Below are 18793 nucleotides of genomic sequence, written 5' to 3' on the forward strand. Positions count from 1 at the left end.
TTAACCTGTTACCTAGTATGGAAATCGACAACTGGTACACATCTTCCCTGTCTTCGAAAGTGAAGCTGAATTAGTTGGAAGATTTAATCAGGCATATTCTAGTATATGACTACCGAAAACAGCAATCCATTTCGTTATGGCTACTAGCTTATTTCATTACATCATGTTCCAATTCCTTGTACCTACTCCATACTCCCCTTACGAATATCACATAGTACCCTGCATCGTTTCCCGTACCAATCCTCACAGAGGTCTTCATCACATGGCATTTATTTCGTTAGCCCGGGGATCCCAGGGATAGCAGAAGGTAGGATTCCGCCCTGCTCGTCTTTTCCGCCTCGCTCGGCGCGGTTGACGCCCTCTTTTGATACTAGGTCGCCGACTGGCTGTAGCAATCCGCCTTGGCCTACTTGTCCAGCGACTGTGCCGTGTACACTATCCTGTAGCGTATTGACCTGATCGATATTGGTTACTTTGGCCTTGTCTAGTTGTTCTATTGGGAGATACGCTTTGGTTAGCCCGAGTCCGATCTTCTGGAAGGGGAGGAGAGAGTTTGGGATGAATCCGACCATATGAAGGGGATATAAGTGAAAGAGATACTCGCCTTTAGTCGCGTAGCTAGCTTTGTTATCCTTGGTAAAATACTTGAGGAAGTTGTCCTCGATCCAGGGCATCCAGGCCTCGTATTGCTCGTTGTAAGTCTGCTTTGCCCACTCCATAGCGATTTTCCTTATCTTGCTTGTTTTACTTCGAAATGGTAGTCAATGTAAAACTCGAGGAAATTTTAGCAATATAACTTAAAGTCCAAAAGAAAAGGGAATCAAGCAAGGCCGAAAAGGAAGAGCCTGCTTCTTATTCATGACCACATCGAATGTCGACGTATGTAAACCTCATGAGTATCCTTGTCGAAGCAATGTGGCTGCTTTCCTACGTCATATGGTGGCTGTATTGGAGGGTTTGGTTGGTTGGAAGTACTGTTGAACAGGGACTAAACAAGGAATCAGCCAGTAATTTAGCCACATATATGCTCACACATTTATGTCATCGAGATAACCAGTCACATGAATTCATTGCCGATGGGAAAAGTTAATTTGGGAGTCTCAGGTAGTTATTAGCTAAGAAGCCTGCGATAGGGTGTTGTATGTAAGTCGTGCTCTAATTATTATCCTTCAGACGGAAAACATGTCATACTACTTTGGTACCTAACCTATTATGTAGTTATCGTTCTGGATAGGTACAAACACGTAAAAGCAAATAAAGAAATTCCCAGGATTGGGAGGTGGTTAATTACATGCGTTGCCAGTCTCCGATGCAATAAGAGGTTTGCATTAATCGGATATCACTCTAAGCCTGCATTGAAGAGTTGAGAGGTCTTGATTATTACCTAATAAGTAGGTACTTATCCGCGATGCCTAGAGAATATGCATTCTCAGAATTCCTATCGTACAAGCCATGTAGCTACCTAACGAACTATCCATCTCATTCAGTTCCTTGAGCGCTTGCTGGCGCGGCCACCCTCCTCCGCCTCCTCCTCGTCGCCTTCGTCCTCCCGCTCTCGCTTAGAGGCATTGACGGCCGCGTTATTTGCGGCAACGTCTCGTACCTCCTCACGCATGGAAGCCACATTGGTCTCTAGGACATCCAGTCGTGCGGCAATGGCATTCAATTGAGTACTGTTTTGAGTCAACTGTGCAGTGACCTGAGTCAACTGCGCGATGATTTGTTGAGCAACCTGGTTATTCAAGACAGTAACCGCCTGAGGTGCTTGGGGCTGGTTATTAGCTTGGTCATGCGTGTGAAAGAACAAGCAGCGTTTAACGCTGTTGCGATGGGCAAAGTCTCCTGCACAAGCAGGCCATGGACATCTGAAGTAACCATTCGCTCCAGCAGCAACCGAGCCGTGCTGGTCGGCTATGTGTTGACGGAGATCGGCTTCTGAAGTTCTACGAACATTGCATCCAGGGAAAAAGCAACGTAGACCAACGTGAATGTATCTCAGGTGGTCACTCGCATTTCCTGGCGAGTTGGATGTATGTCCGCATATTGGACAAATAAGTCCATTTCCTAGGAAAGTATTAACAAGGTTGATACATACGAAGGGATGTTTTAGGTATATATGTGTATTATCATAGCTGATAACTTGTTAGGTGGGCTGAACATACCTTGGGCCGCCATCTTTACGTTGTGGGTGATCTGATATCCGACTTATATGATCAATAAGAAGAACTACTTCAACCTTTAAGTTGTCGGTAAGTGAAACAAAAAAGAAACCAAGATAAAATCCCAGTATCCACGTCAAGAAGAGAAATGAATAGGCGGGATAGAACAGGAAACTTACTGCGAAATTGTGACTGGCTGCTCTAGAGACGCGTGCTAGTTGTTTTTCAGGTCGCGAAAGACTCGAGGCTTCGGGGTCAGAAGAGGACGAATTGTTTTCCGATTGAGAGTTGCAACAACAAAGTTATGGTCTGGAAAATACTTGCTGGAAACCTTTCTTGACGGAGAAGTAAATGCCAGGTGACGAAGTAGTACTAGGGGAACTTGAAGTATAGAAGGTCTTGTGTGTTGAATGATGAAATGCAAATTGGTTTCCCTCTAAGGCTTCCAAGGGTAGCTTGATATGATTTCCTTGGTCAAGACATGGCTGGCCAAGGAAGCCTAAGATGTTGCACTGGTGTAGGAAAGGAAAAGATGAAAGAGGAGATGAGGTGGGATGGTGTCTGTATTTATAGATGAAATTGTGGTGGCAGCAGAGAAATAATCAGCTGGGCAGAAAAAGGTGGTCAAGTGTGAGCAAATATAGAAGGAAGGTAAGAGTCTGATCAACAAAGTTTGTTTCATTCACAAACATTGGAAATCACAGAATGTATTTTGGTACTGGGAATTAAAACCAGTGGTGTTTTTATTGTCTTCGGGGCTCCTTATAGGCCCGGGCCAGCACTTGTAGTCACTGATCGGTGTTTGGTGGGGCCGAATTTGTGGGCCCCGGAGGTGGAAGAGGTCCGCATTGTGGACTACATCTCCTACTTATTTTGGAAGGACCCGGAGCTAGGACAGGTGCACAGCAACTTCCAAATCAGTTTGTTTGCTAGGTACATAAGTACTTTACTATTTGTTTGCTTGCACTTTCCCTCTGCTGAGGTAGGTGCCTGAGGTACCTAAGTGTCTAATCAAATCATTGTAGGCAAGTGCCTTCCATTTCTACAGTATGAACTTGAGCTCTTGCCTCACATTGTTTCTATTTAATTTCTGATCTTTCTGAGGAAGTCACCTTGGGACTCGGGAAATCGACAAAGAACTTGGTACTTAGGTACATGGTTACTGATTAGAAAATAGAAATTCCTCGAACCACGATCAGTCCGAGGCTTCCATTGATTTCACGCTTTCTCGAGAATCATGATAGATACCTTGGTACTTCCAATGTAAATACATGTACATAGGTACCTGGTAGCCACAAGCTTCCGTACCTAGGTACTTAGGTACTTGAAGTTCAGAGTTCGTTGTGTAGCAACGAAGCTGTTTACATGTTGCTCAGCTCCTCCATGTGAGACAATGTATGCCATTTCATATTTTTCATCCTAACATTAGGTGCTAATAGCTTAATACCTGGGTACCTAAGGAGAAATGATTCAGACGATGGAAGTGTACCCAAGTACCGTCAAGAACCTAGGCGAGACCTATCAATACCTAGGGGAATCGGGTTTACCAAGAGCTTTACCGGGACTACGCTCTCTTAGTAGGCTTACCGCACGTCTAACATATTTCATCGAAGTGGTGGAAGGCTATATTTAATGCGGATATCGTCTCGATGAGAGATAAGTTGCAGGCTAAAGGTCAGCTCGGAATCGAAACCAGGATCTACTGTTACACAGGTATCTATCACTAGTTCTCATAGGGAATCTGGGCGATGATGGCGAATCAAACTGGTACGTTTGCTTGATCTTAGCTAACTAACGGATAGAATAGTTTGTCATTCGTATGGGCCAATCTTTCCTTAGCTTTGGTGTGATATTTGGTGTGATATGGCATGTGCCTATCATTGGTATATACACGTTGCCCAACAAGAGTAAGGGTGAGCAGCACATGTGGCAAATGTCATATGAGAGTTCATTAAGGGTGCCACTAAAGCCTCGACCAATATGATGAGGTGTGGCCTTCGAGGTAGTTAGAGGACTTAAACTGGATAGGACATATTCGCCCATGTAGGAGTGAAAAGGAAATGACTGGTATTTAAATAGGTAGCCTTGAATGACACTTACATCCCGTGTCTCATACTAGAATACTACTGATTAAACCAAAAAGGGTTTGGGGTTATTATCGGCGGATCGTGGGATTGACGCCCCAAATGACGAGTATCCAATGATGGATCGCGATCCCGTGGAGTGTGTCGTAGATGCAGCGCAACTTGCATAAGGAAAACTCCTTCGAATTGTCAGCACTACCTCTTCTGTATATTTTATAGATTCCAGTAAGCAGCCCAGTTGAAAAATACCTGCTTTTAACCTTAGCTTGAAGAGGGCCGGCGATGCCGAAACTAGCCATAAAGTTGACCAGTCAACATAATACCCAGTACTAGTACGAATTGAAAATTGAGCGATTAATGCTTAATATTTCATAGAGACGGAAGAAAAGGATTGATATCAACTAAAAACGGGCTACCCCATGTTTTGCGTGAAACGTATGACAGCGTCTTGTCACATTTATGTTTAAACACATTGGCTACCTAGGTAGGCTGCATTGGAGATTATGTCCCCTTCTGGCATGTATGATGTCGCTTATGGTTGGCATTTCTCCGTAAGGTAGGAGTATATGCAGCCACCTTTTGACGGGCAAATCATATGCATTTTAGGTGTGCGGCGTAGGTAATATCATGAAGTTTAAGAGAGACTAACATGTCTGTTAACTCTTTTAGATCTACTCTCTTATCATGAAAGATGTGTGTGCTTATTGTCAATAACGAGGTTGGCTCCGTTCCTCTCATAGTTATATGGGACCGTTGTCATCCGAATCTTGATATTTTCCCCTCGGCTTCAGTGCGTTGGATGTATAGTGTTCTATAGTTACTATAAGTTCGAATTATATTTGAACTATGGCTGAGGAGGAGCCACTCTACTACATGCGCCCCGGCCATGTTATTGCAGCGGCAACAGTCCTTTCCGCCATCGATATTTTCGTCGTTGGGTTACGGTTTTGGGCTCGCAAAGTCATGAAACAACCACTCAGAGCTGATGACTGGCTCATGCTGCCTGCCACAGTATTCCAACCCAGAAATGGCCTCGATCCATTGCCTATGCTAACGTAGTACGTATAGCTTCTAACAGTGGGGATTGGCATTTGCCAACTCTACGGTGTTTCACAGAAGGCCCTAGGGTATCGAACTGTGATACCGGACGGCTTTCAAGGGAATCCGTTCGAGCTCGTCACTCCGCAGCTGCGTCTTAAGTCACAAGTAAGTGATGCCGAGGCGTGCAAAGTTAATAGGGCCTAACAATGTAGAACAGCTCGAATGGACTTTCTTTCTCATGCTCCCCATTGCGACAGGGTGTATGAAGGCGAGCTTTCTGTTCTTTTACATACGTGTTTTCGCGACCCAGGAGCGCAGCGCTATTAACAAATTCCTCAAAGCATTCATTGTATTTATCGTGGTATGGGCCGTCGCCTTTTTCTTCGGGATGTTCTTTGAATGCGGACGTAATTTCTGGGCTATATGGAACTCGCAAGTGGAATTTAGAGCGCATTGCTCTAGTAATACGAAGCTCATTCTTGCTCTATGTATTACTGACTTCATCGCGGACGTATTCATAATCTGTATTCCGATTCCCCTGGTAGGTGTCTCCCTGTGATCTACCGGGCCTCGGACTAATACGGATCTAGGTCTTACGGTTACAATTATCCCCAAGGAAGAAATTGGGAGTCTGTTCACTGTTCCTTCTCGGAAGCGGGTAAGATGATATCAATAATAAACCGCGACAGCGCTAATGTATTTAAGGACGGTCATCGCTTCAATAGTACGATTTGTACTCATGGCTGGAAGCTACCTAGGAAGTGTTAATATCACAAACGATAGTATTCGTAGGTACCGGTGGTCCTGCCTCTTCAAGAATGGAAGCTCACTTATCCTGTAGTTGGAACAACAGCTTGCCTATACTGGGGAATGGTCGAATGCGGCATAGGAATGTTAGCAGCATGTCTACCGACTATCCAGTTTCTCTTTAGAAAATGGATTTGGGAGCCAGTTTTGTTGTCTACCAAAAGTATATTCAGTTCGCAATCTACCCAAGCGACTAGAATATCATGGGCCGACGGGTCGCATCAAGCCTCTATTCATGTACAACAAACATTCCGCGTTTCCTACGACCAAGTTCACGACAGCTCTAGTCGGTCGATATCGCCGAATAATTTGCCAAACGTATCGAACGAGAGACTCGTACGAGAGTCGTATCCCATGCAAGACAAATGTGTTAGGACGGTTGCGTAACGTTTGGAAGAATATATATGGTTATGGCCTTAGACTAAAGAGGGGGTGTGTACGTGGGACATTCCGAATACGATATAGGGGTTATATACGATAGGGGATTTCAGGTAACTCATTTTGATATTTCAGGATGCGTTGGATTAATTTAATATTTGGCACACTTATGGTTCACCTAACGACTTAAAGAGTCTGAGAGTTGGGAGACGTATGCGTTGAACGCCGCAAAATACTGTGTGTTGAGATGTCGTCCAATCAACATATATCGGATGTGACAGGCTGGAAGTTCTAGACAAACTGAAGCCTCGTCATGCTATTCTGTTTTTGGTCGAGGACCGTACCTACAATACCACCATCATGCCATGCATTATAAATCAAGGCTGAAGAACTAACTTGGTTGGGATCACACGATACAACAAGGCTAACACTGCGGCCAATTGTTATCTCGCTAAATATGATCGCTCTTACGGAAGACAAGGGATCCGCTGCGGATGGACTACCTAGTCGTATTCGGTGTGAGTCAACGTTTTTTCGCGGTTATACCTTGTCGTTAATTCCGAATGCCCCATGCTTATTTTCAGCCGTCTTATCCGTCGCCAATATGATAAATTTATGTATATATAATTGGAGAGCCTTGCGGCTCAACTGGTAAGTCTTGGCTTTCCTATCGACAACAAAACACACGCATACACACATAGACAAAATGTCTTTTAACCGCATCGCTATCTACGGACACCGTGGCTGGGCTAGCTCGGCTATCACTAACGCCCTGATAGCTTCGCGCGCGCCAGTTAGGGTGCTGTATCGGCCGGGCTCGGACGCATCTGGTCTGCCGCCAAGTGTGCCCAAGGTTGAAGTCGATCTGGACAATCAGAAGCAATTGATTGCTGCTCTTCAAGACATCGATATTGTCATGTAAGCATAGCTAGCAGACTGCTTATCCAAGGCATGTATGTCCTGGCGCTAATCTATATCCAAAGTTCCCTAGCTGGTCGAGAAGCCGTGTCAAAACAACACGCTTTCATCAAGGCGATCCCGAGCACCAATGTGAAACTGTTCGTTCCGTCGGATCTTGGGTTCCGTAATTATTCAGAGTCAGCTTTACGGGTTCCCGTCTTAAAGGCCAAGTTCGAAGTTGAAGAGGCAGCTAAGGAAGCTAAGATACCCACCACGCTGGTATATGTAGGATCCTTTGCCGAATCGACGCTTTCGATTGGGTAAGTATTGCGCAGGGTATAAATGTTGAACATGAGCTAATAACGCGGGTGTGTAGAATCTTGGGAGTTGATGTTCCTGGGAATCGAATCATCTTCTCGGGGGATAGTGCCAACCAGCAAGCGAACATATGCACGAGGAACTACGTGGCCGCGGCATACGCATCCATCTTTGCCAGCACACCCTTGGACCAACTACAGGACAGGGCAATCGGTCTTTCAGAGTTGAGGGCTACGGGGAAAGAAATCGCTGCTGTCTTGAAAAAGAAACACGGCGCAGAACCACAGATATTCAGACACAGTCCGGAGAAGATTGAGAACGAGCTTGAGAGTGCGATTAAATCTGGTAGTCCCCTGGCTTTATCGTGGTACTGCCGAAAGGCTTGGGGGGAAGGGATTATAGTGAAAGGGGTTAGTGACTTATGGGAAGTTGAAGGCTATAAGAAAGCCACTCTCGAGGACCTGCTTCTCGAGGGGAAATTGGAACCCTACCGAGACGTAGGTCCGCAAATAGCGAAGGTTTTCGATTCCATATTCCACTAGCTGATTCGGTAGAATAAAGTAAAGTACCAAGATAGAATACAGAAGATGTACTCGAGATGTTAACAGGTGAACCGACTTGCTAATGATCAATGCTCGAAAGGACTGTAAATGAAAAGGCATTGTTCCACGGGAAAGGGAGGAAAACCACTAGGCATATCAGCCGATGAATATTACAGGAGAAATGCTACCGAAAATGTAAACGTGGAGTATATAGACTTCGAAGTTCCATATCCATATTGCCCGTAGCCATAAAATGCTGTAAGAGGTCAGGGTAGTTGAAATATTCGGCCTCGAATTTGATCCCATTCTAACTGCACAGCGTACGTCTGCATACGACGGCGAGTTATTCTTGTCACGCATTAAAACGTGAGCTTCTGCTATCACACACTACCTCGCAAGACCGTGTCCGAATAAACCCCTTCTCGCCATTGTTGGTCTTGTCGAAGTCTGTTTCTGTGGAACTCCTAGGCTTACCGTTGTGTTGAATATAGTATTGAATTTATCGGGACGACTAAAGAAAACGGATAATAGATCGTTTACCATATGCCCTCGTTGGATGGAAGTACGGTATAAATCTAGGCGACGGTGGGTATATGGCTATCATTGCTTTGGTCCTAGCTTTCCCTAACCATCATGACTAGGTATGTACACAACTTCTTTCTTGAATGTTTATTTCCTCTCGATGGCGGTAGGCTCCCACATCGTAATCTTCGACTTTGTCCTACGAGGATATTAGTAGACGCCCAGACGTAGGCTTGCAGTAACGTACGTGCTATACGGCTTGTAGGCTCCCCGCGTCAAAGTATAGTTAGGAATAGTCTTGACGTCGATATCCCCCCATACTCGCTTCGTGTATGCAAGTGACGGGTCTTGTGAAGGTGCTTTGTCGACGGTGTAGGCCAACCAGGCGTGCCAGCCGGGCTCAATATGGGACCTGAACTCAAGTATTAGTAAATAGTCCCAGAACCGGATGCTTAAAGAATACGTACGCGTCGTAGTCGGAGTTCTTGTAGTCCACCCATCTGGTTCGTACTGCGCTTCATTAGCTTTCATAATTGATGGATCCGAGGTTATAACGACGTACGAGGCAGCTCTTCCCCGTTCTCGAAATATTTATTGCCCAAACGGTCAACGCCGACTAAGGTACCAGCTTTCGTGTCGCCTACATCGGGTCAATATTTGTTCTGGGTCATCATATTTGTCATCATATTTCGCTTAAATCGTACCGATGGTCTATTTCAGGGGAAGCTGTCGTTAGTTTGGAATTAATAGCTCAATGATATCGAGGGTCGACGCACTTGCATTTGGTGGAAGTATTCCTGTCGCAATTCATGTTAGCATCAATCAACAAAATTCGAGGACCAAATGACTGACCTTTATTCCTATTCGCCAATAATTGGTGAGGGTTCTTGTGATGGTCGACATGGTGGGCGAAGCTCAATGGGACTTCGGTCACCCCTTCAATGTTGCTTGTTGCTGTCGTAAGGATAAGAGACGTTTAATTCGAGGTCATCGCATTGAAGGCGCATTCAATTGGGCGGAACACACCGGGCGCTTTAGTCCAGCGGATATTCATCGGTCCGACCTATCGTACTGACCCCCGTGATAATTGGAAGTATCTCAGTACCTAATCTAACGACGTCATTTTGAAAATGCTTATCGATAAGATCCTAATCGAGCAATTGGAAGCTTGAGCCCTTTAGTGTAGAGCTCAAAATTTAATTAAGTCGCAACTCTAGCTTCTAGCTAACGAATTCGTTATATAATATGAACTATTTGATTCCCTCCCGGTAGTTTGCCATGATAGGTCGAAGCGCATCACGATGCTGCTTAAAGCTGCGACCTACTCTTGCTCGTTCCCTGAGTCGACAGGGTCAGCAATGGTGTCGTCGATATTCCATACCTTCAAATCATATGCCGACAGGTAGCGCTTCCAGCTCTACCGGAATGTTGGCACCGTTCGTAAATGAGTTGGACAGGATCGCACCGTCATTCCAGATCGACGGATCGCAGATACAAATCTTAAAAACCCCTACTGATTTCTATGAGACACTTAAGGTCGGTAATACTCCCTTGGGAATGGGGTGAACGGGACTAAGTTAACACTTTTAGGCTAGAATACGTAGCGCTAAGAAAAGAATATTTTTATCTACTCTCTATATTGGGAAGTCAGAGAAGGAACTGGTATGTGTCTAAACCGGTCTATAAGAATGAAGATTAATACTAACTAGAATTGAGATTGCGACCCTTCAAGATGCCCTTCGCGCGAACCCCGAGCTGAAATTGAGCATCCTTACAGACGCCCTTCGTGGAACTCGAGAAGCACCTAATCCGTCTTCCGCGTCTCTTCTCGCTCCTCTCATTACAGAGTTCGGCTCAGATCGCGTCGAGATTCGAATGTACCATACGCCGAATCTGACCGGCTTCCGAAAGAAGCATATACCAAAGCGTATCAATGAAGGATGGGGACTACAACACATGAAGCTATATGGAATTGACGACGAAATTATTCTCTCAGGGTAATTATTTATATTTATTTTACGTCTTTTTTCCATGTAAGGGACATCTAACTAATCATATCTAGTGCGAATCTTTCGAACGACTATTTCAGCAATCGCCAAGATCGATATCACCTGTTCTCTTCCAGTGAAGTGACAAACTATTTCTGGAGACTGTATCAGGGCGTCACATCACTTAGCTTTTTGGTAGAGCCAATGAATGATGATCCTGCAGGTTTTAAACTATATTGGCCGTCGACTAACGCTGCCCCATCCCCTCTTGATCAACCTGCCGAGTTTATCTCCAAAGCTACACCGCTTGTGAGTAGGTTGATATCCCGGAAAGAAACCCTCGATGGTACCGAGTCGCAAGAAAAGAGTTCGTCCATATCGCGGAACACTAGAGTTTATATGCTTGGCCAGTTATCACAACTTATGAAACCAGATTCGTCAACTGAGCTCCCAGTGATGACTTGTATCTTAAAAACGCTTGCGGCTCCAGAGTATGCTGGCTCATCGTGGACTTTCACAGCGGGGTATTTTAATCCAGCTCCATCGCTTACGAACCTTCTTCTCTCAACGGCTTCGCAAAATAACGTGGTCATCACAGCATCTCCACACGCTAATGGATTTTACAAGTCAAAGGGTGTATCTGGGCTTTTGCCTGATGCGTACACCCTTCTCGCCCGGAGGTTCCTGCGCGCGATTAAGGAGCGAAAGCAGGATTCGGCAGTAGTTCTCAAGGAATGGAAGAGAGGCACTGTCAATGAACCAGGTGGATGGACATATCATGCTAAGGGGCTATGGATAACCCTTCCGAACGAACGGGACCCGGCAATTAGCATTATTGGAAGTTCAAATTATACGAAACGCAGCTACTCTCACGATCTCGAAGCCGGTGCTTTGATCGTGACGCAAGACGGCGATTTGAAGAAGAGGTTAGGCGATGAGCAAAAGTGGCTACAAGAGTATGCAAGCCCTGTAACGTTGGATGACTTTGCAAAAACCGAAAGGCGGGTCGGGTTAAAAGTCAGAATTGCAATGTGGATCGTCAGTCTCGTCGGTGGCGCGCTTTAATAATCCGGGTCATATTAGAGCTAGGAAATTCACAATCCAGACTCCAGTCACGTTAGGCGGCGAACCCGAAAATTAAAAGACCCGTAGTTCTCCTTGACTCGGCGAATCGACACCGAACTGTCTGCTGTTGAGCGATAAAATGCAAGAGGACGATCATCCAATCGCCGGGAAAAGCTTCGGAGCCAGGAATTGTCTTCTCAAAATCCATAGGCGGAGCCACGACCTCCGCATTTGATCTCATCATCACTACAATGATACCCATTATAGATGACAAAAAACATTTTCGTACTTATGCCTAGATCTATGGCCTAGTTTGGCTGGATCATATTCCTCTAACAGTAATTTTATGCGGTCGATTTAAGATGTGATCCGAAATTCCGGTCTCGAGACGATGAGATTGTGCCGACACGGCCTAACGATGAATAAATCACGTCGTTTCTATCGCTACGAATGGATATCGGGCATCGTTGATCCACCCCCACTGGAGGTGCTAATTAATTGATTTCTGGAACTCCTAGTCTATCATGCTCTTGGGTGTACTAAGTCTAACTTATAAGACGCACTCTGTCCTCATTAGCAAGCAATTCATTCAACTCCTGTCTTCTAAGAATTCGTTTAGAAGAATCTTTCCAACATGAAGTATCCGGTTATACTTGCTGGTTTAGCCTCCACGGCTTCAGCCACGATTTTTTACGCTGGTGTCGCGGAGTCTGGTGGCGAATTTGGTGTCTGGAGCGCCGATGCCAAAAAGGGTACCGGCTTACCAGGGACGTTTGGCGTCGACTACCAATTCATCAACAAAGCGGGTGTCGATGTTCACGTAGATAAGAACCACCTCAATCTCTTCCGTATAGCCTTTCTACTTGAGCGAATGGCCCCCGTTGCGACTGGTCTCGGCAAGACTTTTAACGAGACCCATTTCAATTACTTCAAGGAGGCAGTCGATTACGTGACAGTCACCAAGGGCGCGTATGCGATCTTGGATCCGCACAACTACATGCGCTATAACGACCCGAGCTCCCAGCCGTACAGCGGTAGTGTGATTGGTAACACCTCAGATCCTACCGCCGCTACGACGGAGCAGTTCGGAGAATTCTGGGGCGAGTTAGCCAGCCGCTTTGCGGATAACGAGAAGGTCATCTTCGGGCTGATGAACGAACCGCATGACATGGAGACCAGCCTTGTGGTCAAGAATAACCAGGCTGCTATAGATGCCATCCGCGCCGCCAATGCGAATAACTTGATTATCCTGCCCGGTAACAGCTGGACAGGAGGCCACGCCTGGACTCAGGGCCCGGATCCGAACAGCGCGCTCATTCACCAATTTACCGACCCGCTTAACAACACGGCTATTGATATCCACGAATACCTTGATGTGGACTATAGCGGTAGCCATAGCGAATGCGTCAGCGACCCAGCGACTAACTTAGCGGACGTAACAAAATGGCTGAAGGTTAGTAAACTTGTCGCATATTACAAATTACTACTGGCGAATTATCAACTGATTCCTTCAATAGGAGCACAATCTTAAGGCCTTCATTACCGAATTTGGCGGGGACAATAACACGGGGTGTGTCGACATGCTGACCGACTTCGTGAATTATCTAGCGGACAATGAGGAGTACATCGGCTGGACAGCGTGGGCGGCAGGCCCATTTTGGGGATCCGCCAGCCCCTGCTGCACAGACTCTCAGAACTACGGTAGTTTCGAGCCGGGCAGCAAGGCTGCCGATGGCGGCCCGAGTCTGTATGATACTATCTGGCTTAAGGTGCTGCAGCCACTTGTACCGACCAAGCTGCAGTGGAAGGGCAAGGCGAGTGTCGAGGGGGGAGAGCTGACCGACTTCCCGGCTTAAGCGTTGTGATCGATCTTCCGGGGTTCTGCAACATTGCATCACCCATTACGATGCTTTTAGGGCGACAATGAAACTATATAATTTGACCGCTCTTTCAGCCAGCCATTGATACTTGACGCATTCTTTGTGTCTTATGCTCGTTCTAATGTCCGTCATCCCGGTGTACTCAAGCTCGGATGTACGACTTAAATGCCGCTCCGTATACGGCTGCCAACATGGCCGACCTCTAAATGATCTAGGAAATTGATATGCATCTGCCGCAGTTGGATAGAACCTGTAGTTATCATGAGGACTCAATTCGCATATATTAACATAAACAGCAACCGTGGGATCCGGAAAGCCGTTGTACCGAGAGAGCCCTGCATAGGTACCTATAAATATATGCCGTGCTACTTGGGGAGTCTTTCTCATTTGTGCGGAACTTCACTCATCCGCTCTCTGCTAGTCCCGATCCGCCGGATGCCCCTTGACTCCACCACGGCAGGGTCCGCCGCATGGATGTTAGTTCCCGCCCCGGATTGGGAATGTTCCGTTTCAAGTAGCTGAATTGCGATTGGCTGTTAACCCCAGAGATCAAATCACTTTTGTTACACGAGACACTGGTGCGTACCTAGGAGGTAGTTAAACAATGTGGCTTTCGGGAAAATCGGTCATGTTTGAACAAATTCATGAGATACTTGGCTTGTTTCTACAAAGTCGGGTCCCGATTCTTAACCGTAACCCTTGACTGATAGTTAGTGACTTTCTTTGTCCTCTTTCACCTATCGAGGATCATCGGTATACTCCGAATATCCTCCTTCAAATCCACGCCAAGTGATGTAGGATGCTGAATTACAAATGACATGAGGAGCGTCATTTGTTATTGCCGTAATACCAACTATTTGATATAACTAAGCTCACCATGATTTCTCTCACGGCGGATACATAATACCCAAGCTAGGTTAGCTTTGAAAAGAGTTTGAATTGGGTTATTGGCTTTGCTAACTATTAGATGTCTTCGAGTACACGTTAATTCTATCGCTGGGTCCTCAATACCACTATTGGTATAGCTCAAGACGAATGCCCAGACCTCATTCTTTACACTGCCTCCATTTAAACATCCAAGATGCCATACACCGCATTATTTCATCTATTTGCCCTATATATCACCCAAGTAGCATCCTCTTCACAATACACAATTCCGCTTTCACACGAGGTCTGCGTATCTCAAGACTCTCCAAATCAGCATTCTCAGCAATACCCAACACTTGTTAGCGGGAATTTGAACGGAACTACGTTGATCGTCCCCATATCTCTTGAAATCGCGCGTCAGGTTATTCCTAATGAGTATGGAATTCTTGAGGAGGCGTACAGAACACTTCTGCCTTCGTTCCCAGATGGGATGTATCCAATGATGGCGCAGATAGTGCACGATCATGACCTCCAATTGCCCGCTTATAACGCTTCCTTACCAGACTTCTCGGTAAGCACAAGAGTTATCTTTTCAGTATTAGTTGAATATTCTGCTAACGATATCTTGGTAGCGTGCTTCTCTCGAGTTTCCGTTCCTAGATATCTTTGGCGGTGGTTTTACTCCCTTCCGGTGGGCCGCAACGTTCATGATTTCGGCGGAAAACCAACTCGCCATTGGGGGAGCAGAGAGCTACGGCGCGGATGTCCACCCATCAACCTTTGATCCCCCTTGTGACGCTTACAAGAACTTACCTGGCGGTACTACATACGCGCATAGCCGGAGCAACAACAGGACACGGGATGTATATATGACCATAGAGTCGTCGCAATCTTGGGGAAATGTTCCGTACCCTCTGGATTTCATCAAGAACATTACCAACCAACCTGTTTTCGCGAACACCCGAGCTTGCGATTACTACACGAGACTGTTCAATACGACGCTTTCGAATAGTGCAGAGCCAGTTGTGGGTAGTGTAAGCGTGAACATGGAACCTTTTAAAGAACCCAAGGTATGGAGCGGTGTGTACGGATGGCGACTGGCAACCCCATTTCTTGAACCACCAGCATTTTCCGAATGTAAGCCGACGACTTAAATCTACTATGGAAGCATTTCCACTTGTTGAGACACCTATAAGTCTTATGACGAGGATGGTTGCTTCAAAGATTTGGAATGGTCTTCCTCGTTGTCACGATTAATAGGGGTGGCTATGGTACCCCTGTGGTGCTGGGCTTGGTGACGAACTAGAGAGAAACTTAGGAACGGTAGTTACCTACGGCTATAGTTTTAAAGACGAAAAGAAAGACTATTCGATATGAATGTAATATATAATTACCTAGGTTCGTTATTAACTATACGAACGTGAGGTCGCTATCAAGTGGGAACACAACATAGCGTCCGCCGAAAAATTATATGTGAGCTTGTTTGAACTGGACTATAGATATAGCTAGACGTCCTTCGTGATGCGAAGATTTAATACTGGGCTCCTTTTATATCCCAATAAGGGAAATTTTGAATTGTTAGAAGTAATATTGTCAGGTTATAGTGGGTCAGGGTGGCTACAGGGGTCTATACGAGTATATAAGAGCCGCGAAGCGCCCTCGTCAGAGGTTGAAAGCCCAGGCGTTACTAAGTTCAATACAATTACTACTTGGTCTACTACCCTGTACACTCACTCTATGCATGATTCACCTCACTAGGGCAACCACTCCTGACAAACATCATCTAATGATGGCAAATGTGAGTAGTCTAAACCCGAAATATGTGATACACAGACAGATAAATCCTACCTTTACGTCTATGTAAAGTACGCTTAATAGTGGAACTTGCAGACACGAAGTATTTAGTTAGTCGATATGCAAACTCTTATTGTTCGCTGCTAATACATTCCCGTAGATTCCCACCACAAATTATATACCCTCATTTCCCCAGTTTAAATGCCTAATGTTTACCTTAGGATGTTGTGTTGAATGCGAGTAAAAATTTCCTATTTAGGATACATGTCTTACTACCTTGTAGATAATATTCCTGCCTTATAGAAAGTAGTGAATATGAAAGGAATAAGTCTGCATATGCAAATGTTTAAGGCTTCTTTATTACTTAGGTCTTGAGGGTGTTGTCTCAAAGTTCTCGAGGGTATTAAGAGTATTGCCCAGCCGTGTAATAGCAGTAAATTCGGGCTATTGTAGGGGTGCCCTCCAGTTTAATAGGGGGTAGGTTACTAATATATAATAAAAATAAAAATAGTATAGAAACATGGTGCGGTGTAAACCTTAGGCTTTTGTGTTGCCTGGGGGGTAACCTCTAGTCTATAACATAGAGACTCGCCAGCTTAAGCCCTTCTATAAGTCGTCTATGTAGAGTACTGGCCTGAATGGCGCGGTTCTAGCTAATACCTCCCGTGTTCCTCCAATCTATTCTCTAATATTTTATTAATACTGCTACAATTTTTCCAACCAATCAGATCTTTAAAATCGCCCCGTGTTGAAGTGAGTGGTCAAGGGACTACTTTCAAGTACAGTACATGGTATCTTGGCATGGAATGTATATATAAGAAGGACCTCCCTCCTCACTCATACAGTTGGTAGATTAAGTCAATATACAACTACAGCTCATATACCGTATCTTTCAGTACCCCGCAATTGGCGACATTTTCCATTACCATTCTATAGTATAACGTTTATAAAAGGTGCAAATAGTATAAATATATTACGCAAAACAAGCTTTATTTAACAATACCAATTATTAAAAATTTTACTTAAAAATTGTGGAACTGGTCTTGTATTGCGGAAGCGTTGTTGAATCTAGAAAGACTACGGGACCACGTCTGTTTATACTCGGCCCTGTGGGGCCCTAGGGGCCTCGTTCCTTCCCTTGATGCTATTACCGTGACTCACGATCGTGACGTGGACCACCTGCCAACAAAAATAAAGCAATGCAATTAATTTTACAAAAAATTCATCGGACGTACGCTAAGGTCCCCTCCCCCCTTTTCTCCCCCTTTCCCCCGTACGCGCTTGCGCGGGCGGGCAACGCAGCTAGTTACTCAAACTGCCCAGATGCTTCCAACTCTTCCAGGTCGTCAAGCCCTCTGCGCTCGCTACCATTAAGTTCGTATTGCTTGAGCTCCTCGGGAATGTCCGCGTACCCAGCGTCGGCCTCAAACAAGTCGTCGAACTTTTGCTTCACGTCTGCAGGAACTGAGTCGTCGTATTTGAATTGGTGATCTTCAAAAGCAACAGTGTCGGCTTCAACAGTGTCCTCCGCACTAACCCCTTGGAGTTCTTTGGGGATCTCGTCTCGGCTCGCGAGGTCGCGCTTGTTGCAGTAGTTGCAGTCCATCCAGAAAGATCCCCGGCAGTTTGCTGCGCCGATGCAGAATCGCGAGCCGGAAGCAGAGCGAGCGACCTCACCGCAATTAGTAGGGCCTTTAGCTTTGCAGATAGCTCCGAGCGCGGTAGGGGGGACGCCCATGAATTCTGCCGAGGAGACTGCACCCGAACTGGACGGGCCACCAGAGCAGCACTGCCAAGGTAAGATGCCACTACATTGATGGTAGTTTCCCTTGCATGTCGCGCTCCTGAAGTTACGAATGGTCACCCCAGAGACTGATCCGGCGGCCATCGTGAAGGTAAGAACAAGGGCGGAGAAATGCATTACGATATGTAGTTTGGTAGACAAAAAATAGCTTAGATAAGGGGCAGCTTAGTATGAGTTAGGTAGGTTAATAGATATCAGGCAAGACGAGGTTTGAATTGACTTAGCAGTGTAAATGTGAATGTGAGTGTTCATAACATATTGTGGAACTGGTCTTGTATTGCGAGTGCGTTGCTAAATCTAAAAGGCTACGGGACCCCCATCTCTTTATATAATCGGCCTTGAGGGCCTCGTTCCTTCCCTTGATGCCTCGATTGTGATTGCCTCAGTGACCCATGACTATAGCCAGCTGCTTGCAACTGTAACCCTAATTGGGTGACGTGGATCCCCGACCAACACATATTTTATGTATCTTCTCGAGCACCGTAGTTTCCATACTATCTAGAAGCTAAACAATACTACACCGTCTATCTTGAGACTTCTTGCAGTGAGTTGCCAAGCATGTTCTTTCTTACTAGGTACCTTAGTTCCCCAGTTCTCAGCTCTCCGCCTCGGAGGATGCGGCAGAAAATGCAGATCGAATTGTA

General features: G+C 45.6%; 9 protein-coding genes across 9 annotated transcripts; 5 read left to right on the forward strand and 4 right to left on the reverse strand.

Annotated features, from left to right (window-relative positions):
* Window positions 1–25: 25 nt before the first annotated feature.
* Window positions 26–719, reverse strand: F5Y00DRAFT_269732 (uncharacterized protein; the record flags this gene model as incomplete). Its single annotated transcript, XM_048012496.1, has 1 exon — window positions 26–719. The coding sequence occupies one exon, from the start codon at window positions 717–719 to the stop codon at window positions 270–272; it is 450 nt and encodes a 149-aa protein (XP_047865036.1). The 3' UTR covers window positions 26–269.
* Window positions 720–1405: 686 nt separating this feature from the next.
* On the reverse strand, window positions 1406–2175 carry F5Y00DRAFT_269734 (uncharacterized protein; the record flags this gene model as incomplete). The annotated part of the gene is made up of 2 exons (XM_048012497.1): window positions 1406–2064; window positions 2163–2175. The coding sequence occupies 2 exons, from the start codon at window positions 2173–2175 to the stop codon at window positions 1484–1486; spliced, it is 594 nt and encodes a 197-aa protein (XP_047865037.1). The 3' UTR covers window positions 1406–1483.
* A 2914-nt stretch (window positions 2176–5089) lies between these two features.
* Window positions 5090–6478, forward strand: F5Y00DRAFT_261925 (uncharacterized protein; the record flags this gene model as incomplete). Its single annotated transcript, XM_048011293.1, has 6 exons — window positions 5090–5254; window positions 5312–5449; window positions 5502–5825; window positions 5875–5942; window positions 5990–6072; window positions 6126–6478. 6 exons carry the CDS (start codon window positions 5090–5092, stop codon window positions 6476–6478), a joined length of 1131 nt encoding a protein of 376 aa, XP_047865038.1.
* Window positions 6479–7175: 697 nt separating this feature from the next.
* F5Y00DRAFT_269742 (NmrA-like family protein) lies at window positions 7176–8903 on the forward strand (the record flags this gene model as incomplete). Its single annotated transcript, XM_048012498.1, has 3 exons — window positions 7176–7387; window positions 7453–7689; window positions 7746–8903. 3 exons carry the CDS (start codon window positions 7176–7178, stop codon window positions 8227–8229), a joined length of 933 nt encoding a protein of 310 aa, XP_047865039.1. The 3' UTR covers window positions 8230–8903.
* On the reverse strand, window positions 8624–9737 carry F5Y00DRAFT_74004 (NDUFA12-domain-containing protein). The gene is made up of 7 exons (XM_048014089.1): window positions 9604–9737; window positions 9528–9548; window positions 9456–9462; window positions 9314–9391; window positions 9219–9261; window positions 8999–9163; window positions 8624–8950 (listed from the first exon to the last, which is right to left on the reverse strand). The coding sequence occupies exons 1-7, from the start codon at window positions 9652–9654 to the stop codon at window positions 8899–8901; spliced, it is 417 nt and encodes a 138-aa protein (XP_047865040.1). The 5' UTR covers window positions 9655–9737; the 3' UTR covers window positions 8624–8898.
* Window positions 9738–9957: 220 nt separating this feature from the next.
* On the forward strand, window positions 9958–11830 carry F5Y00DRAFT_74133 (uncharacterized protein). Its single transcript, XM_048014091.1, has 4 exons — window positions 9958–10287; window positions 10342–10413; window positions 10468–10748; window positions 10814–11830. Exons 1-4 carry the CDS (start codon window positions 10030–10032, stop codon window positions 11802–11804), a joined length of 1602 nt encoding a protein of 533 aa, XP_047865041.1. The 5' UTR covers window positions 9958–10029; the 3' UTR covers window positions 11805–11830.
* A 422-nt stretch (window positions 11831–12252) lies between these two features.
* F5Y00DRAFT_74129 (glycoside hydrolase family 5 protein) lies at window positions 12253–13683 on the forward strand. Its single transcript, XM_048014090.1, has 2 exons — window positions 12253–13257; window positions 13322–13683. The coding sequence occupies exons 1-2, from the start codon at window positions 12439–12441 to the stop codon at window positions 13658–13660; spliced, it is 1158 nt and encodes a 385-aa protein (XP_047865042.1). The 5' UTR covers window positions 12253–12438; the 3' UTR covers window positions 13661–13683.
* Window positions 13684–14395: 712 nt separating this feature from the next.
* On the forward strand, window positions 14396–15716 carry F5Y00DRAFT_269748 (uncharacterized protein). The gene is made up of 2 exons (XM_048012499.1): window positions 14396–15122; window positions 15184–15716. The coding sequence occupies exons 1-2, from the start codon at window positions 14766–14768 to the stop codon at window positions 15703–15705; spliced, it is 879 nt and encodes a 292-aa protein (XP_047865043.1). The 5' UTR covers window positions 14396–14765; the 3' UTR covers window positions 15706–15716.
* Window positions 15717–17651: 1935 nt separating this feature from the next.
* Window positions 17652–18233, reverse strand: F5Y00DRAFT_261931 (uncharacterized protein; the record flags this gene model as incomplete). The annotated part of the gene is made up of 1 exon (XM_048011294.1): window positions 17652–18233. One exon carries the CDS (start codon window positions 18231–18233, stop codon window positions 17652–17654), a length of 582 nt encoding a protein of 193 aa, XP_047865044.1.
* Window positions 18234–18793: the final 560 nt, after the last annotated feature.

Source organism: Daldinia vernicosa, assembly GCF_022497035.1.
Source record: "Daldinia vernicosa strain CBS 139.73 unplaced genomic scaffold F5Y00scaffold_22, whole genome shotgun sequence".
Lineage (NCBI taxonomy): Eukaryota > Fungi > Ascomycota > Sordariomycetes > Xylariales > Hypoxylaceae > Daldinia > Daldinia vernicosa.